The sequence below is a fragment of the Heterodontus francisci genome, chromosome 1, assembly GCF_036365525.1.
Source record: "Heterodontus francisci isolate sHetFra1 chromosome 1, sHetFra1.hap1, whole genome shotgun sequence".
Classification (NCBI taxonomy): domain Eukaryota; kingdom Metazoa; phylum Chordata; class Chondrichthyes; order Heterodontiformes; family Heterodontidae; genus Heterodontus; species Heterodontus francisci.
Window position 1 is genome coordinate 265,054,228 of NC_090371.1, and position 23,307 is coordinate 265,077,534.

A 23,307-nucleotide genomic window follows, 5' to 3' on the forward strand; every position below is an offset into this window, starting at 1 on the left:
AAGCCCATTTTCTTCCAGATGGGAATAGATCCTATCCCTCAGTATCTTCTCCAGCAGCTTTGACCAGACCTGCAGGCGCTAGCTAGAAACCTGCAGATTTAACACTCAAATGGTGATTTGACAAAACTTTGGTGGAGCTAATTATATATATATATATATATATATATATATATGGGCTGTTCATACACATGCTCATCGAAGGCGTGGCATGCTCTGACTGGCACAGTGGCAATTTCAGGTTGGCTCTGGGATCAAAGGAGAGGGTGCACGGATTCTCAGATGTGGCACCTTGGAGCAGGTTCAGTTGAGGAGGGATTTCCTGTACCCGCAGAGGCAAAGAAAGTCTCTTTGCCCTCCTCACCCTCCTGCTCCTCTTCTCCTGCAGTAGCTGGCACTGTTCTGCCTGGCCTCATGTCCTCTTCCATTCCTTGCCCAGATCAAGGGGGAACCCTCTAGCAAAATGCCCATGACCAAGCACTCACTTCCTCCTAGTGACTCCGATAAGGTGCAGTAGAGTCACAGAGTAGCATACCACTTACTCTTTTCAGGGCTGTCCTCAGAGAATTTCTGCAATAAATACTGCTAGAGTGTTGAAGTCTTGGAAAAGTGGCCTAGAAAGTCCTCTTCACAGCTCCAGCAGCAATGCTCATGAAATGCTGAGTATCCCTTTAAGTAGTGCTTGAAATTGACATCAACATATTATTTACTGGTCACTGTTAGAAGAGGGTGCAAATTGAAGTACTAGACACCAAAATACCATGTATCCTCTTTAATAAGCAGGAATTTTAAGTGACAATCTGCTGTTTAACAAGTCCCTGGGTAGCTGTTCTTAGCGCTGGCTTCAACTTCTTTACCAAGATGGTGTCTTGCACTAAACATGCGCTAAACCAGCATTTCAGCTTAAGACCCTTTGTTGATCACCTCTTTAGTGCCTAAAGTATTCTGCGAAAATCACTCCCTATATTGTTCATTTTTCACATTTCATGTTTCTGTTTTACTATATGATAGAGAAATTAACATATTAAAGTAACGCACATATATTTTGCACTACAGGGTCATCTGTTACATATTGGTGAAATGCTGTGTTATTTAACCAGTTTATTTTTAATCACTTCTTTGTTCAGTGTTGATTTGGATTTCACATGTTCGCTGTTCACCCTCCTTGTCACAGTTCACACAGTTTCTTTTATGCAGTGGGTCCTGCTTTAACTAATATATTCAAATAAAAGTTGTGTTGGCTTGTGCCAGCTGAAACATACAATTCTGTACAAAAATGTTTCCAGTGACATTGTTTCCCAAATTTCTATTCAGAACAATGCATTTACAGATTGTACTATAAACAGATATACTGCATTAAAACAAAAGCAAAATACTGCAGATGCTGTGAATCTGAACTACAAACAGAAAATATGGGGAACACTCCGCAGCTTTGGCAGCATCTGTGGAGAGAGAAAAAGAGTTAGCATTTCAGGTCAATGACTTTCATTGTGGAACTGGAAGATGCAGGCAATGAACAGCTTTTAAGGAAATACAGAGCAGCGAAAAGGCGGCTGGAACTCCTGTGAGGGCAGGAGTGATTAAATGACAAAAGGAATGAGAGTGTAAGGTAAAATGATAATGGGACAAACATTGAAACAAAAGATTGGTCCAGAAGAGTTGTAAACAGTTACAGAATGTCCAAGAGAAAATGGAAGCGGTGATTAAGATCGAAAGCTGTTAAACTCAATATTAAGGCCAGAAAGCTGCAAACTGCCTAGTAGAAAGGTGAGGTACAACTCCTCAATCTTGCATTGTGCTTCATTGGAACAGTGTAGGAAGCTGAGATCAGACTGGGAATGGAATGAAGAATTAAAGTGGCATGTGACTGCAAGCTCAGGCTAACACTGCAGACTCAGTGGAGGTGTTTAGCAAAGTGATCACTCTTGGGTAGGTTGCATTAACTGGACTGAGCAGCAATGTTGGATAAATCATTAGCATTGCTCTTTTTGTTTGGTTAGCTTATCATAATATGGAATGGACAGTTTTCTTGCAAAGATTATCCCAAAGAATTTATGTGTAGATTGGCAAGAGTCAAGGCTATAAATATGTATCTGGACACTGCAGGAGTTTACCAATTAAAATACTAGTATATTGTACTGATACTTCCCATTGCTTGTTCAGCAAGATCCCCTCTACTGATTACAATATTGGTTTACAAGGTTGTCTGGAGCTGAATGGGAAGTGTCCCAATCTCCAGTGACAGTTGTTTTACCATTGAGCCTGGTTAATCATCAACAGAGCCCTACAGTACCTTAGGCTTTCTGGCTCAAGCATTAGCCCATGACAGAGATTTAACACAGTTCCAATTTCTGACCTACAACTTGTTTGTACAACCCAAAAAAGGCCCCCAAAACTTTCATATATGTGTGTTCACATACTTGTCTCTGACAGCAGCTGTTATCCTAAGCGGCAGAGTGGGAGGATCTTTGCAGATTAGCTTTCAATGTCCAATATTGCTTCATAATTGCTTCATCCCGCAGTTTAATCAACTGAAGTTGATGTAGTGTGGTATTGCTATGATTCATAATTTTTTGTACTAACATTTTCAATAGGGAATTAATTCCATGTCCACCACGAGTGCAAACTGATATAGATGGTTTATTTACAGTGGATTTTTCTCATTACTTCTCATAAAGCACATTACATATGCTAAATCTTTGCAAAAGTAACTGCTTTTGTTAAGAATCTATGGAGGGCAGGGGTAATTTTGACTTTGGACAATAGTGTAAAATAGATGATATTGGATCAGTGCCTATTATACATCTCTCCTGATTTTCATTTCCAGTGTGGCCCAGAGCAAGAACAGCAGCGAGGCCTGAGTGACATCATCAAACCTCAATTTACGAGGCCCTTGCCTATCTACAGCGAGGGCATCATCTGCTTCTCGAAAACCAGGAGTAAAAATCATAGCTGGGGGAATGTGGCATGAACGGAGTGGTAAGTACTTTGGCCTCGTTTACTAACCTCCCACCACCACCACCCACTCCCCTTCCCACCACCATAGCAAATTCTTGTTGGGCACAGGAGGTTAATCTGGGGCTCAGGTTTTCATCCTCTGCCCAAGCAGTAGGCTTGAAAGTGCACAGTTTCACAGTTGTTTAATAAAATGACAAGTTAGAGGTCCTCAAATAAAGTAGAAAATGGCTAAAATGAACCCTGAATGTTGAATTGTCTATAAGAGCCCTCATTGCATAGGTAGTGCAGTACTTGGACAATTTCACACAGATCAATTACCAGGTCTTAACACTATGGTGTGATTTCTTCCCATTTGCAGATAACTACTTGACTTATGTACTATTTAGAAGATTACAGTGGCAGGAAACTTCCTTGGAGCTGGTACCATTTACTGGAACAAAAGCAAAATATCAGGGATGCTGGAAGTCTGAAATAAAAACAGAAAATGCTGGAAACACTCAGCAGGTCTGGCAGCAATCTTGGAGAGAGAAGACAGTTAACATTTCAAGTTGATGACCTATCGTCACAATTTAACTCTGTTTCTCCCTCCACAGATGCTGCCGATCTTGCTGGCCATTTTCAGCACTTTCTGTTTTTATTTTAGACTTCCAGCATCCCCGACATTTTGCTTTTGTTCCAGTAAACGGTACCAGCTCCAAGGAAAATGTCTTTATTCCTGATAACTGGAAACCTTGTTTGCCGCAAAGTTACAGCAGGAAAAGTTCTGAGGAATTTCCCGACCAATGCTTATGGTAGGAACCTTCTCTTCTTGACAAGTGGTTGTGAGCTCGCTGCTGACAAGACCACAGAGCACTGACTGGCACCTGGTGGTAGAATTTTCCTTATTTCTGGGATAACAATTGCATCTTGACAATGGAGAGAAGTCGGTGTCTCCAAGAGGTCAGAAACTATTGATTTATTTGGCAGCAAGGAGCCACAAGGATTAATTCTCTCTTCTCTATTCGTGCTTTTTTTTTAAATCACCCTGGATTTGGGAGAAATGGAAAATCCCTCTGTCCGAATATAGAGCGATCAGCAGTACTGTACCATGTGATCCTGAAATAACCAGTGAACCTGAAACAATTCCCAGAACAAAAGCCAGAGGTTCAGGCACCCTAATGTAACTAATTCAGTTGGGATGCTGGTGCTTGGCTCATTCTTGTGCTGAGACATGAGTCTTTAACATTACAAAAATAAGATACAAGAACAGTAGACTAACCAATTACCTCTCAGATTCCCATATTTTTCTTGTATAAGATGTGAAGTTTGTTTCTAACAGATACAAATTAGTTTTAAATCAAGTTTCAGGCCACAAATCTGGATGGAAAGAAGTTTATATATAATGTCAAAAGATTATACTACACAGTCCTGATCCAAAATCTCATCAATTGTAAATAGCTCATTTTAAAAATTATTGATGTAGAGTCTGCTGAACCGAGGGGAAAAAAGGAGCCTCAGACAGGTATACCAAGAGTTGAGAGACAAGAACAGCAATCAAAGCAAGCTAACCACTTCTTGGTCCCAGGGGCAGATTTCCACAGGTCAGACTGGGGCTGTTTCCATTGCTTTCCCAGAATTGAACTCAAGCTGAAATCCTTGAAATATTCCAAGCGATGACTAAGACAGAAAAGCACATCAATTATATTCTGATCATGGTAAAAGAAAATACTAAGTAACTTAACATGGTTAAAAAAGCAACAGTACCTGGGAGGAAAACTAAAAAAAAAACATGGCTATGATTTTTGTGGGGGTTATTAAGGAGATGTAATTTGTTGAATGGAGAAGTGGTATCATTGCATTTTCTGAAATTGTACCAATCTTCCAACTTTTTGTGGCTCAAGAGGTCAGAATCTCCTTTACACTGTAGAGGCCTTTATTTGATCATAAATTTTATAAAAGGAGTTGAAATTCCTGGGCCTGGGAGGGCACTTCCAAGATGCAGGTTAGGCAGGATAAGAAATTTGGGGTTAGATCTGGTTCCACATTCTGGTCTCTGCCCTTTCTTCCAACCAATGAAAAATTCCAATGGAGGTGAGGATGGGCACTTCTTGCATCCAACTTTCCCCATACTGACGTCAACAAGAGAGAGGCAGGAGCGGTAGCATAGCATCATCTACCAGAAATCCCATCAACTCTGCCTCAGTTACACCCAGTGCAAAGGGCTAAAAGTGTAAAATTCAACCCCATATTCTACAAGTGATGGACAGGATCTTTGGTCTTCAACATTTTAGGTTGCCTTTTGCTAATTGCTCTAATAAGCAAAGGTTGAATTGTAGGGCAGCAACACCAATGTCCTTTAGGGAAGGAAATCTGCAGTCTTTACTTGGTCAGGCCTACACGTGACTCCAGACCACAGCAATGTGTGATTGACTCTTAGCTGCCCTCTGAAATGGCCTAGCAAGCCATTCAGTTTTCAAGGGCACTTAGGGATGGGCAACAAACATAGAAAATAGAAGCAGGAGTAGGCCATTTGGCCCTTCGAGCCTGCTCCACCATTCATTATGATCATGGCTGATCATCCGACTCAGTAACCTGTTCCCACTTTCTCCCCATATCCTTTGATCCCTTTAAACCCAAGAGCTATATCTAACTCCTTCTTGAAAACATACAATGTTTTGGCCTCAACTGCTTTCTGTGGTAGCGAATTCCACAGGCTCACCACTCTCTGGGTGAAGAAATTTCTCCTCATCTCAGTCTTGAAAGGTTTACCCCATATCCTTAGACTATGACCCCTGGTTCTGTACTCCGCCATCATCGGGAACATCCTCCCTGCATCTACCCTGTCAAGTCCTGTTAGAATTTTATAGGTTTCGAGGAGATCCCCCACCTCCCTCACTCTTCTGAACTCCAGCGAATATAATCTTAATCGACTCAATCTCTCCTCATATGTCAGTCCCGCCATCCCAGGAATCAGTCTGGTAAACCTTCGCTGCACTCCCTCTATAGCAAGAACATCCTTCCTCAGATAAGGAAACCAAAACTAACTACACACAATATTCCAGGTGTGGCCTCACCAAGGCCCTGTATAATTGCAGCAAGACATCCCTGCTCCTGTACTTGAATCCTCTCACGAAGAAGACCAACATACCATTTGCCTTTTTTACCGCCTGTTGGACCTGCATGCTTACCTTCAGCGACTGCTGTATGAGAACACCCAGGTCTCGCTGCATAGTCCCCTCTCTCAGTTTATAGCCAAATGCTGGCTTTACCAGCGATGCCGACATCCCATGAAAGAATTTTTAAAAATCATTTAATTTCAGGTTTCTATCTAGCCCTTGTGTTTTTCCTCAATTATATTTAGCATTTAAGATATTTTCCATCTATTTCCGAAAATCTTTCCCAGCCTAGAGGACAGGTTGGACATCTGCTCCAATATTGCTTCATAACAAGCTGTGAATAAGTTTGTGAAAGCAACACAGGGTTTCTCTCTTTCTATCCTGTCCTGTGAGTTAGCATCCAGCATCTGCTCAATGCATTCACACACGGCATGAGATCAGAAAACTTACTCTGGGGGAAATCACAAATGCAAACATCCTAGAACTTTATGGCATCACAGTTTGGGTACCAGTGCCATCAATGTTTGTTTGGATTCAATTCAGAGATGGGGTTTACATAACCTGCTTAGAGATGCCTTGCACTGAAAATAACAATGGTTAAAATGTAAGCTGAAACCATATACCAAGATGATTCAAATGTAAAAAATTAATTCTATTTTTCAAGTGGCAATTGAATAATTTTATATAAGGGAATGTAAATGAAAAGTACTATTGATTGTGAAGGGTGAAAACATGACATTTTATCTGAAGCTAATTAAATGTGCTTAAAAGCCCTATACATTCTATTATAATACACAGTAGGGACTGCTTCACCAATTATCCACTGCTTTGGGTTAGACATAATTTATTATGTAACAGGAACACACCTGACCAGATGAGAGGGAAAAATTTCATTGCACTTTCCGATAATGGATCTGATCATTGTAAAGGTCAAACAGTTGGTCTGTGGCAACTAGTAAGTCAATGTGGGCTCCAAACATAATGTCATTTTAAAAAATATTTAGACATTGCAGACAGAAAGAGCAATAAATGGTAAATATTTGTACTTACAAGTCAGGCTGTTGCCCCTTCTTTAACTGATCTTTAGGTATGGGGTACAGAGCCTCATAAACTCTTTTATCACCAGAGCCATGAATTGCGTAGGCATTAAACTTGTTAACACCAGCAGGAAAATAACTCCAAGGGAGAAGTGCTTTGCCTTCCCAGTTTTCTTCATGAATTGTACAGTCATATTTTAACTCAAGTTCTTTCTAATGTGAAGGGAAAACAGTTAATAATTTCATGTTTTTGAGTTTTAGTTTCATTTAGGAATGCAGATGCAAATGCATTCTGAAGAACTGAATCTTCAAAACTATCAGCAAATAAAGTTACTTGAAAGTAAAAATTAAAATGTAGACAAATATTTAAAATTAGAAACAATAGCTACACTACTGAGTCCCAGCAGTAGCTAATAGCCCAATCAGGCAGCAATCTGTGTATGGAGACTTATCAATTTTCATCAATGTAAGCGGTAGCATGATTTATTCCAATTTTAGTATGGATGTAAAAATTTCCACCTTTGGATAGTGGGATTTATAACTAGGTACAGAGATGGTTTAGTTATTCCTGTATAAAATGTTTGAGAACCTGTAGTATAACTGACCTATAAAATCCCATGCACTCATGGTAATAGTGCAAAGGAAATATTGTCTATAATAATAGTACACTGACAAAATAAGCTGCAAATTGTAAACACTGTTACAACTGCGAGTGAAGGTGTATTAATAGAGATAGAAATCATTTCTGGGAAATAGGTAAAGGGTAGAATATTGTCCTTTTGTTCATAGCACCAATGGTCAAATCGCACTCAACCTCACAGGATGGAAGTTAATCCTCTTTTCTGCTGACTGTAAGTGTCCTAAATAAAACAAATTTGAAAAATTCTAGGTCATCGCATAAGACGACAGCATTTTCTATTATTTAGTATTAAGTGGCGGTCTCTGTTCTTCGGGGGAAACGCCTTCCAAACAGTGACATATTGCCAGGAGCCCCTGCAAATGTTGATGTAGTCTCAGAGTCTTTGTCCTAACTTCTAAAAGAATAACAGTGCCACCATTGCAGAAAATAATGCTTAAGGGGCAGCAAAATCCTAAACATACTTTCTAAAGAATGGATTCTAAAGAGAGAAATCTACTACAGAAGTGCAAAAGTACATTTTTTTGGTGCTGCCAAACATTTAAGTTCAGAAATTCCATATTATGTTCTTCCAAATCACCATTGCACCTTCAGCAGATCAGCCGAACCCTCAGAAAAACTGCATCAACAATCATTTCTGCCATTGTCAAGAGTTTCTCTGAACTCATAACAACATTACAATGAGATATACAGAAACAACCCCCACCCTCAGGAATTTCAGAGCCATAGAAACCATTGTGTGGAGGATTTGTTCATGCAAGTTTTGTAATGACCCAATTTGCTGGTCAATTACCATATTACTGATCATATACTGATCATCTGTAATAACTTACCTTCCATGCTCTTCCTCTACCAGCAAGCAATAGCACTAAATGTTGTCCATGTCTAACAACATTAAAGCAGAGAGGATACTGTTAATACTGAAACAAAACTGCAGCATAAAACTGTACACAACAATGCAAGACTAAAATTGAAAATGAATTACATTTGAGTTCTCAATCAACCATTTTGTCAGAAAAAGGCCCTTCCTTAGAGGAAGGAAAATTCAAGATCACTTTATTACAAATTACCAGCAGCTACTGGACCAATACCAACAAAGACCAGTGCACAATACGAGGAACTTAAGAAAAAGAGAAAAATACATAGGAATTTTACGCCCCTCCCAAAGCGCAGGCTGGTGGGGGCCTAAAACAGAGTGGGAGGCTTGGGGGGCCCTTCCCGACCTGCTCCTGCCTCTGCCGCCATTTTACACTGGACAGTGGTGGCGGGAAGCAGCCTGCCCGCCCCAGGCCAATCAAGGCCCTTAAGTGGCCAGTTGACAGCCACTTAACAGCCTCCGCCCACCGCCACGGGGATTTTGCTGTTGGCTGGCACGCAGCCCAGGCCTGAGAAAAGCCGCATGTAAAAGGTAGGCGGCCTGTTGAAGGGGCCCTCCTGATCAGGCACCATGTGCTCAACGGAGGGCCGACCCCAATGCCTCAACCACCCCCAACACCCAATACGCCCCTGCACCCCCCCCCCCAATCAACCCCCACCTTGCCTCGCCGGGGCCCAACCAATCACCTCCAGCGAGGCCCCAAAAACTTACCTCTTTTCCGTCCTCTCCGTCAGCTTGAACTTGAAGCTAGGTTGCAGTCCCAGCAGTGGCCACCACTCGTGCTGGCGCTGCTGGGACTAAGACCTGCTGGCCCACTGATTGACCAGCAGCTCCATTAGGCAGGACCTCCTGCCTCAACGAGGTGTAAGTCACGCCCAAGACCAATTAAGGGCCTGGAGATTGTAAAATCTGGTGTGGATCCCCAGGCCCAGTGGAGGCAGAATTGCCACTGACTTTTCGGTCGGTGGATGGCTCCCGTCCGACAACTGCAAAATTCCGGCCATATTTTCAAATGAAAGGGCAGGAATAAGTAAGTCCTGGCAGCAAAATACCTTTGACTTATAGTACATGTACACATTTTAATCAGACTAACTGCAGTTTAAATTTATAACCAAAAGTATTTTGACAAAATATTAGTTATTGTACAAATATTATGAAAAAGAATACATGTTATTAACACTGAGATTCTATGCCAACATCCAAGAGTGAAAAGGAAAAATCCTAATACTTACGGGCAGAGTTCCACTTCAAGGTACAGTTCTTTGCTGCTATTCAAGAAAAATGCTTCTACAACTGTTAAACATGAAATACGAAAAGATTAAGGATACAGAAAGCAATTTTCAAAATATTATGCTACTCTTCTAAGCTACTGAATAAGTTTTCGGGACTAAGTCAGTTTAGATGCAGGAGCTTTATCCAGGGTCCATGACCCCCAGTCTCCAGTCATCCACTTTTAAAAAAAGTATGTTCCAGAATTTGCTGAAGAAGGGCAGGTCACAGGCCGGGATTTTGCGAGGCCCCCTAAGGCGGGATCAGAGGCACGGGGCATGGAGTATTGCAACAGGTGGAGCGGGGGGACGGGGGAGGGGAAAGGGGGGCAGGTCGCGGTGGGACGGAGGATCCGTTGCCAAGCGATATTCCCGGGGACGGGATAGACCAACAACGGCCTTCCTGCCCAGAGACCAATTCAGGCCCTTAAATGGCCCATGAAGGACCAATTAAGGGCCTCTTGCCACTGCTGCTGGGACGTTACCAGCGGCGGCAGGGGGGTGGGGAGGGCCTCTGTTGCGTGGGGAGGAATCCTTTCAACATAAGGTGCCCTCCCTGCCGGCTTGGTGGGGGGTGGGTCCCTCCTTCGTGAGCAATTTGTGGCCCACAGAGGACCCCACCAGGATCCTTACCCCCCGGATCCACCTCTCCCACCCCGCCTTGACGGGGCCTTCTGGATTGGTCCCAGCAACTCCGCCTCACCTACCTCTGTACCAGGTTCCACCGCTGGGCCTAGTTCCGAGGCCTCTGCAGTACCGGCAGTGACCACCACTTCCGGTTGCACTGCCAATACTCCCTCTGATGGGCTGGCAGCTCTAGGAAGCGGGATCCTGCCTTCTAAAACATTGATTCAAAAAGACCGGAGGATTGCTCGGGGGTGGATAGGGGTGGCCGTGGGGGGGAAGGGGGCTGGGTTGGCACAAAAAAGCAGAGGTGGGATTCCCCCTGCCTTTTCGGTTGGCGCTGGGAGCCCCGCCTCCAGCACAAAATCCAGCTCACGGTGTGCATGCTTTGTTAGACATTTTTCTGCACCCTACAGCTCAAAGTTCTTTTACCCTATTAAGTTCATGGAACAGGACATCTGAGACTTTGGTAAATAATGGGGCAACAGGGTTCAGAAAGAGAAAGAGAGATAGAGGAAAGAAAGATTGAATTACAAGATAAAGACAAGACAAAGGAAAAGTAAGAGAAACACTTCTAAAATTTAAAATTTGACTTTTTAAAAATCTCCAACAATTCATTACCTGAAGGAGTGAGATGCCACACTTTTAATTGTTCACTTTCTGCCTGGCAGTCATCAACAATTGTCACACCATTAAAAGGGTACTTATGTTATTGATTACTAGACTTAACTTTCTGTGGTAAGTTTAATGTCTCATTTATGTGCAAATGCAGTAACTTCATGAAATCCACAGAGGAAATTAAGTGCGAGGCAGGCTGCTGAAACGGTGTCTTGATAGATACTGCCTGCCCTGCTGAGTGTCTCCAGCATTTTCTGTTTTTGTTTCTTTACTTTTCAGTACTGAATCAGGCAGTGAACAGGAAAGTCAGAGTAGGTGTTAACAATTGCAAACAAACCAACAGGAGGGCTGTTACAAATGGCTTCAGTGCCTCTGGGTTACTGAAGGAAGAATAGACCAGAGTTCCCAGTACTCAGTGACCCTTGGTGTAGGTACATGTACATGTGAGAAGAGGACAGGATTGGCTTGGTTATGATTCCCCTTATGATTGATTAGCTTCTATGCTCACACACAGAATATGCCCAGCCAGGTGAAGCAGCTGAGGATGACTAGCATCTATGGAACCATTATTCCTAGAAAGGAATCAGTGCACTCAGACGAAGGGAAAACAAATTGTCATAAAAAGAAGCTCTCAGTGAACTAACCTCCAGAAACAATAATCTACTAGCCAGCCTTGTCACCAACTTTGTTTTAAAGGTTTGAAAAGATGACTGATAAATGCATCAGTGTGTATACCATCATCATCATTTAGGCTGTGTTCATCCACTGTAGGATGTAGCCCTCCTCATGCCTTTTATCTCTATCCCTTGCTGTCCTCGCCCATGTCGGTATGATATTGTGTCATCTCTCCATCTTCTTCTTGGCCTCCCCCTTTTTTTTCCTGTTCTTGGCTGCCACTCTGTTAGCCTTTTTGTCCACCTGTTATCATTTCTTCAGGCAATATGCCCACTTGGCTTCTTTCTTCAGTGTCTACACATCTCTTGATTAACATTGACCCTTGCATTTTCATCATTTTCTGTTTTATATATTAAGGGGTGTTTTAGCATTTGAGTGGACAGCTAGTGGGAGGTGCAGGGGCAGTCTTGATCAATTTCGAGGGCGGAGCCTCATTTAAGTAGAACTGGTGAGTTCGGCATCCCAAACAGACATCCCAATAAAGCTCACCAGATTTGGGGTGATGCAATATTGGTGGCCCAGTCAGTAGCAAGGTATTTCCTGGAGGTGGGTCCACCCAATAAGCTATAAAATGGACTATCTGTAGTGTTTTGTAATTGCAAAATGCATTGGGTTGGTGGCAATTACAATGGCAATGAGGTAAAAAGAAAATAGATGGTGAAAAACAGGAAACATTGCTTTCGGGTATGAAAATTTTTGGAAGGTTTTTGTTTACTTTTACAGACAGCATTTTAAGTTGGAGATTGTGTTAGAATGACACACAGGAAGGTTGTACAGTGCATACACACACCAATCTCTCCAAAGTAATCTAGGATCATTGCAGAGAAGCTTCCTCTGAAAAGGAATGCAATCCCGATCCTTGATCATGCACTATCACTACATTGCTGATCAATATGGCATTGTCTATGCCCAATCTACCATCAGAAGGATCGAATGAAAGTAAATGCAGAGCGAAACATGAAATTTAGAGCTACACCGCTAGAGCCAGGAGATAAAGTACTTGTGAAGTGTGATAGTCATGTTGGGAAACAAACAACCCCTTATGATATCCAACCATTTGTTGTGACCAATACAAAAGGATCAATGATCACTGCTAAGCGCAGTTCATAAATCATCACAAGAAACGCGTCATTCTTCAAAGCACTGAAAACACCACTCACACACATTGAATTTGATTCCGACGTCAACATCTCAGATGAAGAACGAGTCAAATAGGACTACATCTGATGTCAGACGATATCTTACTCATGAGAGAAAATGCCCACCATGCTTAAGTGACTATGTTATGAAGTGAATTATTTATGTTTAAGTTTATTGTTTGCATTTTTAGAAACAAACCATTGAAACATGCTATGGTCTTCCATTTACTAAGAAGGGGAGGGACGCAGTGTTTTGAAATTGCAATGTGCATTGTGTACACTTGAGGCTGCTGTAGAACACACATGCTAACAAAGGGAAAGTGAAAGTAAAACAGAATAAAGACGACTCCATTATGTTCAACATCATGCTGCCTCTGTCTTAGTCCTTGCCTTATATTTCTTATTAAACCTGGCTAAACCTCATCCCAATCCCAAGAACATCACACTAACTACATAATAGATCTTCTATTCCTTAACTCCATACTGCCCAGTTTATGATAGGTAAGGGAGTTCAAATCCCTCCATTATAAATAAAAGCAGAATAGTTGATATCATCTAAGTTGCAGATGGAAAGGCTATGTGAATGGATTTTCAGGTGACAGTGAAAAGAAAATCTACCAGATGTTCTTCATATCATCCAGCATGGTTACAATAAACACTCTGCAAATCAACACTTCCACTTTTTGAAAAGATAGCAATTTGCATGAAGGAACAATTAAGTGTTGTTAACAAACAGAGTGAGCTGGAAATAGCCAACTTGACCTCTAGAAAGACACATTAGGAAATCCTGCCTGGAATTTGTATCAAAATCTATGTGCAAATGTAAAAATCTATGCAAAATCCCAAGTACACGGACAAAGAAGAATAAAAACAATTATTGCATCTTCAGCAAATATTGTGTGAAGTACTGAAAAATATAACTTGAAGAAGAGGATTTGAGGAGAGAACAAACAAAACTCATACCTTAATCAGGTTTTAGAAAGTAACAAGTAAATATCACATTGTATTTGTGAAGGCCAGCATTGTTCAGTATCAGTAATGTATGTAATATTTTTGCCTTGAGTCTGCAATACAAGCACAAAGCTAATCTAACTACCATAGATCTCATAAATGGGTCATAAACTCTACCACAATCCAAAAGTTTGGATAGTGTCTGACGATGTGCATTCCCAAAGCTTAAAGTGCCATCTGAATGCAAAAATATTCTATAGATAAATATTCTTGACTAAAGCCATACACAAATCATAAGTTTAAGTGGCTTCAGCAATGCTTTAATGTTATGTAGTAGTTTCCTTGATTATGAATGTCACTTTGGAGGCAGAAATCTGCTTATACCAGATTTAATATAAAGTTACCAACATCATCAATCCTGTCACAGGAAACTGCTGCCACCAGCAATTTCATAAAGGAGAAAAATAGATTTACGCATATACACAACATTCTGCCCTACGCATTCAGCGAGAGGGAAACAGCGAGAGCGGAGCCGGAGCACAGAGAGACTGGGAGACAGAGCAAGAGTTCATTCAGCGAGCAGGACACAGCGAGAGCGGAGCAGGAGCACAAAGAGACCAGGAGACAGAGCGAGAGTTCATTTAGCGAGTGAGACACAACGAGAGCGGAGCGGGAGTATAAACAGACAGGGAGAGAGTTCATTCAGCGAGCGGGAAACAGCGAGAGCGGAGCCGAAGCACAAAGAGACCGGGAGAGAGTTCACTCAGCAAGCCGGAGCAGTCCAGGCACGCCGGAGTTTTGACAAAAAAAAAGTCAACAGTGACATCACAGGAAAGCTGCAAGGCGATTGGTTGGTGAGTAACTGCTATTAGGGAATAACTCTAAATAGCTCAGTAAGTAACTGAAGTAAAGAGAAAGGTGTACAGTTCTTTTTAATATAGTAGGTAGTGTTTTTTTGGGGGGAAATCGAGGTACCTAGTGTAAATCTAATTTTTGGGTAATTTAAGGGAGTAAAAACAGTAGAAAAAAAAAACAAAGAGTAACATCACAGGAAAACAGTAAAGTTCATTGGTTGGTAAGTAACTGCTAATTTGAATTACCTATTCTAAGTTGATTTCAGATTAAAGGTGAATAGGACAAATATTTTACAGATTAAAAACTAAAGACCAGTCGGAAATTTAAAAAACAAATTAAAATCTAATTAAATAAAATAGAGATGCAGGGCCAGGCAATGTGTTGTACCTGCATGATGTGGGAGCTGGTGGACCCCATTGTGGTTCCTAGTGACCACATCTGTAGCAAGTGTTGGCTGCTCGAGGAACTCCGGCTCGGAGTTGATGAGCTGGAGTCTGAGCTTCGGACACTGCGATACACCAGGAAGGGGGAGAGTTACCTGGACGCTGTGTTTCAGGAGGCAGTCACACCCCTTAGATTAACCACCGTGAATTTGGCCAGTGGTCAGGGACAGGAGGGTGTGAGTATGGGTGAGGCAGGTAGAGGGATCCAGGAGATAGTGCTCAAGGAGCCTCAGCCATTGTCCTTGTCCAACAGGCTCAAGATTCTTGCTCCCTGTGTGGACGAGAACAGAGGCTGTAGGGAAGATGAGCAAACTGACCACAGTACCGTGGTACAGGGAGCCATTCATGTGGGGGGAGAAAAGAGAAGTGTAGCCGTAATCGGAGATAGTATAGTTAGGGGCATAGATACTGTTCTCTGTGGCCAGAATCGAGAGTCCCGAAGGCTCTGGTGCCTACCTGGTGCCAGGGTTTGCGATATCTCATCTGGGCTGCAGAGGAACTTGGAGTGGGAGGGGAAAGATCCAGTTGTCGTGATCCACGTAGGTACCAACAATATAGATAGAACGAGGTTAGAGGTTCTGCTGAGGGACAATGAGCAGCTAGGGGCTAAATTAAAAAGCAAATAGTGGGGATGTGGTAGAGAATATGGGGTTAGTGTAGGGTTAGTATAAATGGGTGGTTGTTGGTCGGCACAGACTCGGTGGGCCGAAGGGCCTGTTTCAGTGCTGTATCTCTAAATAAAAAATAAATAAAAAATAAATAAAAACCAAAAAGGTAATAATCTCCGGATTACTACCTGAGCCACGAGCAAATTGGCAAAGGGTCAATAAGATTAAAGAGGTAAATACGTGGCTCAAAGATTGGTGTGGGAGAAATGGGTTCGAATTCGTGGGACATTGGCACCAGTACTGGGGAAGGAGGGAGCTGTTCCGATGGGACGGGCTCCACCTGAATCATGCTGGGACCAGAGTCCTGGCGAATCGTATAACTAGGGCTGTAGATAGGGCTTTCAACTAAATAGTGAGGGGGAGGGTTCAGTTGCATGGAAAATCAAGAAGTTAAAGGAGAAGGTAGGAATGCAGGTTAGTGGTGAGGCTGATTGTTACCAAACTGCAAGAAGTATACTGGTTAAACCAGAAGACAGAAATAATAAACAGGCAAATAAAGCATCAGTGCTGAGGGATAGGTTAGCGGGTATAGCCCAAATAAGAGTTCTATATACAAATGCACGGAGTGTAAGAAATAAACTAGATGAACTGCAGGTGCAAATTCAAATGGAAAATTATGATGTGGTGGCCATTGTGGAGACGTGGCTGCAGGATGGTCGGGACTGGGAAATAAATATACCTGGTTATAAAGTTTACAAGAGGGACAGGGAAAATGGTAGAGGGGGTGGAGTAGCTTTACTGATTAGAAATCTTTTTCTTTTGGGCCTCCTTATCTCGAGAGACAATGGATACGCGCCTGGAGGTGGTCAGTGGTTTGTGAAGCAGCGCCTGGAGTGGCTATAAAGGCCAATTCTGGAGTGACAGGCTCTTCCACAGGTGCTGCAGAGAAATTTGTTTGTTGGGGCTGTTGCACAGTTGGCTCTCCCCTTGCGCCTCTGTCTTTTTTCCTGCCAACTACTAAGTCTCTTCGACTCGCCACAATTTAGCCCTGTCTTTATGGCTGCCCGCCAGCTCTGGCGAATGCTGGCAACTGACTCCCACGACTTGTGATCAATGTCACACGATTTCATGTCGCGTTTGCAGACGTCTTTATAACGGAGACATGGACGGCCGGTGGGTCTGATACCAGTGGCGAGCTCGCTGTACAATGTGTCTTTGGGGATCCTGCCATCTTCCATGCGGCTCACATGGCCAAGCCATCTCAAGCGCCGCTGACTCAGTAGTGTGTATAAGCTGGGGATGTTGGCCGCTTCAAGGACTTCTGTGTTGGAGATATAGTCCTGCCACCTGATGCCAAGTATTCTCCGAAGGCAGCGAAGATGGAATGAATTGAGACGTCGCTCTTGGCTGGCATACGTTGTCCAGGCCTCGCTGCCGTAGAGCAAGGTACTGAGGACACAGGCCTGATACACTCGGACTTTTGTGTTCCGTGTCAGTGCGCCATTTTCCCACACTCTCTTGGCCAGTCTGAACATAGCAGTGGAAGCCTTACCCATGCGCTTGTTGATTTCTGCATCTAGAGACAGGTTACTGGTGATAGTTGAGCCTAGGTAGGTGAACTCTTGAACCACTTCCAGAGCGTGGTCGCCAATATTGATGGATGGAGCATTTCTGACATCCTGCCCCATGATGTTCGTTTTCTTGAGGCTGATGGTTAGGCCAAATTCATTGCAGGCAGACGCAAACCTGTCGATGAGACTCTGCAGGCATTCTTCAGTGTGAGATGTTAAAGCAGCATCGTCAGCAAAGAGGAGTTCTCTGATGAGGACTTTCCGTACTTTGGACTTCGCTCTTAGACGGGCAAGGTTGAACAACCTGCCCCCTGATCTTGTGTGGAGGAAAATTCCTTCTTCAGAGGATTTGAACGCATGTGAAAGCAGCAGGGAGAAGAAAATCCCAAAAAGTGTGGGTGCGAGAACACAGCCCTGTTTCACACCACTCAGGATAGGAAAGGGCTCTGATGAGGAGCCACCATGTTGAATTGTGCCTTTCATATTGTCATGGAATGAGGTGATGATACTTAGTAGCTTTGGTGGACATCCGATCTTTTCTAGTAGTCTGAAGAGACCACGTCTGCTGACGAGGTCAAAGGCTTTGGTGAGATCAATGAAAGCAATGTAGAGGGGCATCTGTTGTTCACGGCATTTCTCCTGTATCTGACGAAGGGAGAACAGCATGTCAATAGTCGATCTCTCTGCACGAAAGCCACACTGTGCCTCAGGGTAGACGCGCTCGGCCAGCTTCTGGAGCCTGTTCAGAGCGACTCGAGCAAAGACTTTCCCCACTATGCTGAGCAGGGAGATTCCACGGTAGTTGTTGCAGTCACCGCGGTCACCTTTGTTTTTATAGAGGGTGATGATGTTGGCATCGCGCATGTCCTGGGGTACTGCTCCCTCGTCCCAGCACAGGCATAGCAGTTCATGTAGTGCTGAGAGTATAGCAGGCTTGGCACTCTTGATTATTTCAGGGGTAATGCTGTCCTTCCCAGGGGCTTTTCCGCTGGCTAGGGAATCAATGGCATCACTGAGTTCCGATTTGGTTGGCTGTATGTCCAGCTCATCCATGACTGGTAGAGGCTGGGCTGCATTGAGGGCAGTCTCAGTGACAGCATTCTCCCTGGAGTACAGTTCTAGGTAGTGCTCAACCCAGCGGTCCATCTGTTTGCGTTGGTCAGTGATTATGTCCCCCGATTTAGATTTGAGGGGGGTGATCTTCTTGATGGTTGGCCCAAGAGCTCTCTTCATGCCATCATACATTCCTCTGATGTTTCCGGTGTCTGAGGCCAGCTGAATATGACTGCATAGGTGTTGCCAGTAGTCGTTTGCGCAACGCCTAGCTGTTCTTTGTGCAGTACTTCTGGCTGCTTTAAGTGCTGTGGATGTTAAATCGCTGGGGACTTTCTTGTAGTTCAAAAGTGCAATGCGCTTAGCGGCTATGACAGGTTCCAGCTCTTCATTATGAGATTGAAACCAGTCTGCATTTCTCTTCGCACTTTTGCCGTAGGTGGTCAAAGCTGACTCATAGATGGCGTCTCTGATGTGGGCCCACTTGGTCTCAGCATCCCCTGTGGGAGTGTTTTGAAGGGCTGTTACAAGTGAATTTAGAAATTTTTGTAACAGCTGTGGGTGAGAAATTCTGCTCGTGTTGATGCGCGGGTGGCCCTTCTGCTTGGAATGATGCAACTTCTTTGGTCTGAGTCTAACCTTGCTGCATACCAGGGAGTGGTCGGTGTCGCAGTCCGCACTGTGGAAGCTGCGTGTGATTTGAACACTGTTTAAGGCGGCTCGCCTTGTGACAATGAGGTCTAGCTGGTGCCAACGACGTGATCTTGGGTGCCTCCATGAAACCTGGTGACAGGGTTTAGTGTGAAAGAACGAGTTGGTGATGCAGAGGTTATGATAGGTACACAACTCAAGCAGTCTCTGCCCGTTCTCATTCATCCTTCCAACGCCGTAGCGCCCAAGGCAGGAGGGCCATGAGTCATGGTCGGCCCCAACCCTGGCATTAAAGTCCCCCAGCAGGAATAGGTGTTCGGTGTTGGGGATGCTGCTAATGATGTTATGGAGTTGTTCATAGAACTGGTCTTTAGCTTCAGGTGCGGAACAGAGTGTTGGAGCATAGATGCTGAGTAGGTGTACTGGACCAGAGGTGGTGAGCAGTCGGATGGACAGTATGCGTTCCGAGCCATTTGAGGGAGGCTCTATCATGCTGAGCAAGGAGTTTCTGATGGCGAAGCCCACTCCATGCTGTCTTGGTTCTTCAGGATCCCTGCCCTGCCAGAAGAAGGTGTAGTCTTGCTCTGCTAGAGAGCCACTCGCGGGGAGGCGAGTCTCCTGAAGTGCTGCAATGTCCACATTGAGTCTACTGAGCTCGTTGTTAATGATGGCGGTCTTCCGAGAATCGTTGATTTGTGTAAGGTCTTCCGACAGGCCAGGACACATAGTTCTGACGTTCCAGCTTGCAAAGCGAAGGGCTGGTACCTTCTTTCCTTTTTTCATGTTGTTTGGTGCGGTGTATCAGTCCACCTTTCGGGCAATGACCCTGAGCTCCAAGCACCCATTGAAGCAGGCAGACTGTGGCGGGACAGAACCTTATTGACCGGGGGCTGCCCGGTTTGAGGCGGGCGGTAGCTGTCCAGTGAGGTGCAATGACCTCTCCCACCGACAAAGGCAACCCGTGGCGCCCAGTTTCTACGCCAATTTATCTGGACTTATAACCCGTAACTGCTGCCTTCCGTGTTGTTTCAGTCGCTGTGAGGCAACTATGGAGTGACCTCTCCATGGCGCATGCCTGGGCAAATTTATGGAGGTTGAGAGTTGCCCAGTCGTCAAAACCCCCCTCTCGGCCTTTCTGGTGGGGTCCAAAGGAGTGCAGGACACGACGTTTGGCACCAGTATGGCTGCAGGAACCGCCGGAAACATGCCAAAGGTGACACATGACCGCCTACGGGGTTCCGCTCCGGATTTTCTGTTAGGGTTTACTCCCTTAGCCTTGGTCTCTCCCGAGACGCCCACAAGGCAGTGGGGTTGTTGGGGCCCCTACACAGGTGTAGGATGGTGCCGGTGGGAGGAGGGGATGCAAGGGGGAGGGGTAGAGGGAGGGGGTGGGGGGGGGGTGCAGGGGAAGGGGGTGCGGGGTGAAGATGGTGCGAGGGGGGGGCGGGCTGGGACGGGGTTGTGAGGGGGTGAGCTGAGAGGGTGGAGCAGGGAAGGGGACGGGGGTGGGGGGGGGTGGAAGGGGGGTAAAGGGGGGGGGAGGGGGGGTGGAATCTGGTGCAGGTAATAAGCCATTTCCTCAGTGCCCACCATCGACGTCCGGAAAGCTCATCCACGTCCTTCGGGAGGTGAAATAATATCACCTCATTGGTGAGGGAGGATATAATGAGGGGAAAGCATCCAGTGGCGATCTTATGGGTGGAATTGAGGAACAGAAAAGGATCTAAAACTGTAATGGGTGTTGTGTATAGACCCCCTGGTAGCATTTCTGAGGTGTTAGATTGTATAAATGCACAAATTAGGCAAGTGTGTAACAAAGGCAGAATAGTATTAATGGGGGATTTTAACTTACACATAGATTGGGAGAGGCAGACTAGCACCTGTCAGAAAAGTAGTGAATTTCTGGAATGTGTCGGGGATAGTTTCCTATAGCAATATGTCCTAGATGTAACAAAGGACAGGCAATATTAGATTTAGTTATGAGTATTGAGCCAAATTTAATTAGTAGCCTAACTGTGCGTGAGCATTTATCAAATAGTGATCACATGATGATCAAATTCAAGGTAGCGTTTGAAAGTGAAAAGCACGAATCAGCTACTAGAATTTTAGACTTGGGTAAGGCTGACTTTACTGGGATGAGACAGAGACTGTCCACAGTAAACTGGGTAGATCTGTTAATGGGTCAAACGACTGAAGAACAGCGGAGAATATTTAAAGAAACATTTCACAAAATACAGTGAGTATATACCAGAGAGGAAAAAGCTCCACTTCACAGAAAAAACAGCCATGGACAACTAGAGATTAGGGATAGCATAAAACAAAAAGAAATGGCTTACAAAAATGCAAAACGTAGCACAGATCGGGCTGAATGTGATCGATACAAAGACCAGCAAAGGGTCACAAAGCAGCTTATAAGAGCTACTAAAAGAGATTATGAAAGGAAACTTGCAAGGGACATCAAAATCAATAAGAAGAAATGTTATAGTTACGTAAAGGGAAAACGGGTGGTCAAGAGCAATGTAGGCCCACTAAAAGCTGAAACTGGAGATATTGTCATTGATAATGGGGAAATGGCAGACTTGTTGAACAATTACTTTGCCTCAGTATTTACAGTTGCAAAGGAAGATAACTTGCCGGAAGTCCCAAAAAAATTAATAGCCGATAGGGGACAGGGACTTAATACAATTAACGTAAGTAAATCATCAGTAACAAGGAAATAATGGAACTAAAGAGAGTGAGAAATCCCCAGGACCTGACTATTTCCATCCGAGGGTCTTAAAGGAAGTGGGGGAGCACATTGCAGATGCCCTAACTATAGTCTTTCAGAGTTCCCTAGATTCAGGAGTGGTCCCTCTGGATTGGAAAGTTGCACATGTCACTCCACTTTTTAAAGAAGGTTAGCCTGACATCTGTGGTGGGCAAGTTGCTGGAGTGGATAGGGTGACTGAACACCTAGAAAAATTTCAGTTAATCGGGGACAGTCAGCATGACGGGAAGGTCATGCCTGACAAATCTCATTGAATTTTTTGAAGAGGTGACTAAGGTAGTGGACAGGGGAGTGTCAATGGATGTTATTTATATAGACTTCCAGAAGGCATTTGATAAAGTCCCACATAAGAGACTGTTAACTGAGGTAGAAGCCCATGGAGTTGAGGGCAAATTATTGACATGGTTAGAAAGTTGGTTGAGTGGTAGGCAGCAGAGAGTGGGGATAATGGGTAAGTACTCCGATTGGCAGGATGTAACTAGTGGTGTCCCACAGGGATCTGTGTTGGAGCCTCAATTATTCACATTATTCATTAACGACTTGGATGATGGTATAGTAAGTCATATGTCCAAATTTGCTGATGATACAAAGTTAGGCGGCATAGTAGACAGTCTAGAAGATAGCACAAAATTGCAAAGAGATATTGACAGACTAGATGAGTGGGCAAAACTGCGGCAGATGGATTTCAATGCGGGCAAGTGTGAGGTTATCCATTTTGGATCAAAAAAGGATAGAGCAGGGTACTTTCTAAATGGGAAGAGGTTAAGTACAGTGGATGTCCAAAGAGATCTGGGGGTTCAGGTGCACAGATCTTTATTTTCTGCACTTGCTCGTGGCATTTTAATCAAAAAGGCTAATGGAATGCTAGCCTTTATATCTAGAGGATTGGAGTATAAAGACACGGCGGTTATACTGCAGCTGTACAAAACCCTGGTTAGACCCCACTTGGAGTACTGTGAGCAGTTCTGGGCACCACACCTTAGGAAGGATATATTGGCCTTGGAGGGAGTGCAACGTAGTTTTACAAGAATGATACCAGGACTACAGGGGTTAAGTTACGAGGAGAGATTACACAAATTAGGCCTGTTTTCGCTAGAATTTAAAAGGTTAAGGGGTGATCTGATTGAAGTCTTCCTGTTAATATCTTGAAAAAGATAAACTATTTCCACTGGTTGGAGATTCCAAAACTAGGGGGCATAGTCTAAAAATTAGGACCAGACTGTTCAGGAGTGATGTTAGGAAGCACTTCTTCACGCAAAGGGTGGTAGAGGTTTGGAGCTCTCTCCCACAAACAGCAGTCGAACCTAGAACAGTTGTTAATTTTAAATCTGAGATAGATAGATTTTTGTTAAGCAAAGATATTAAGGGATATGGGCCAAAGGCAGGTATATGGAGTTAGGCCGCGGATCAGCCATGATCTCATTGAATGGCAGGACAGGCTCGAGGGGCTGAATGGCCTACTCCTGTTCCTATCTTCCTATGT

The 23,307-nt window shown here is 44.0% G+C and overlaps 1 protein-coding gene across 3 annotated transcripts in view; it reads right to left on the reverse strand.

Annotated features, from left to right (window-relative positions):
- Nucleotides 1-754: 754 nt before the first annotated feature.
- c1h4orf33 (chromosome 1 C4orf33 homolog) overlaps nt 755-23,307 on the reverse strand; it is a 41,327-nt gene continuing 18,774 nt past the window's right edge. The window contains exons 3-7 of one of the 3 annotated variants that reach the window (XM_068044010.1): nt 9,834-9,894; nt 8,558-8,609; nt 7,101-7,300; nt 4,504-4,611; nt 755-1,439 (exon numbers count right to left, since the gene is read on the reverse strand). In XM_068044010.1, the coding sequence (XP_067900111.1) occupies nt 1,439; nt 4,504-4,611; nt 7,101-7,300; nt 8,558-8,609; nt 9,834-9,894 (422 nt within the window). In that variant the 3' untranslated portion in view covers nt 755-1,438. Of the gene's footprint in view, nt 1,440-4,270; nt 4,612-7,100; nt 7,301-8,557; nt 8,610-9,833; nt 9,895-23,307 lie in introns of those variants that run through there. The other 2 variants (XM_068044001.1, XM_068043991.1) reach the window with 2 other exon arrangements.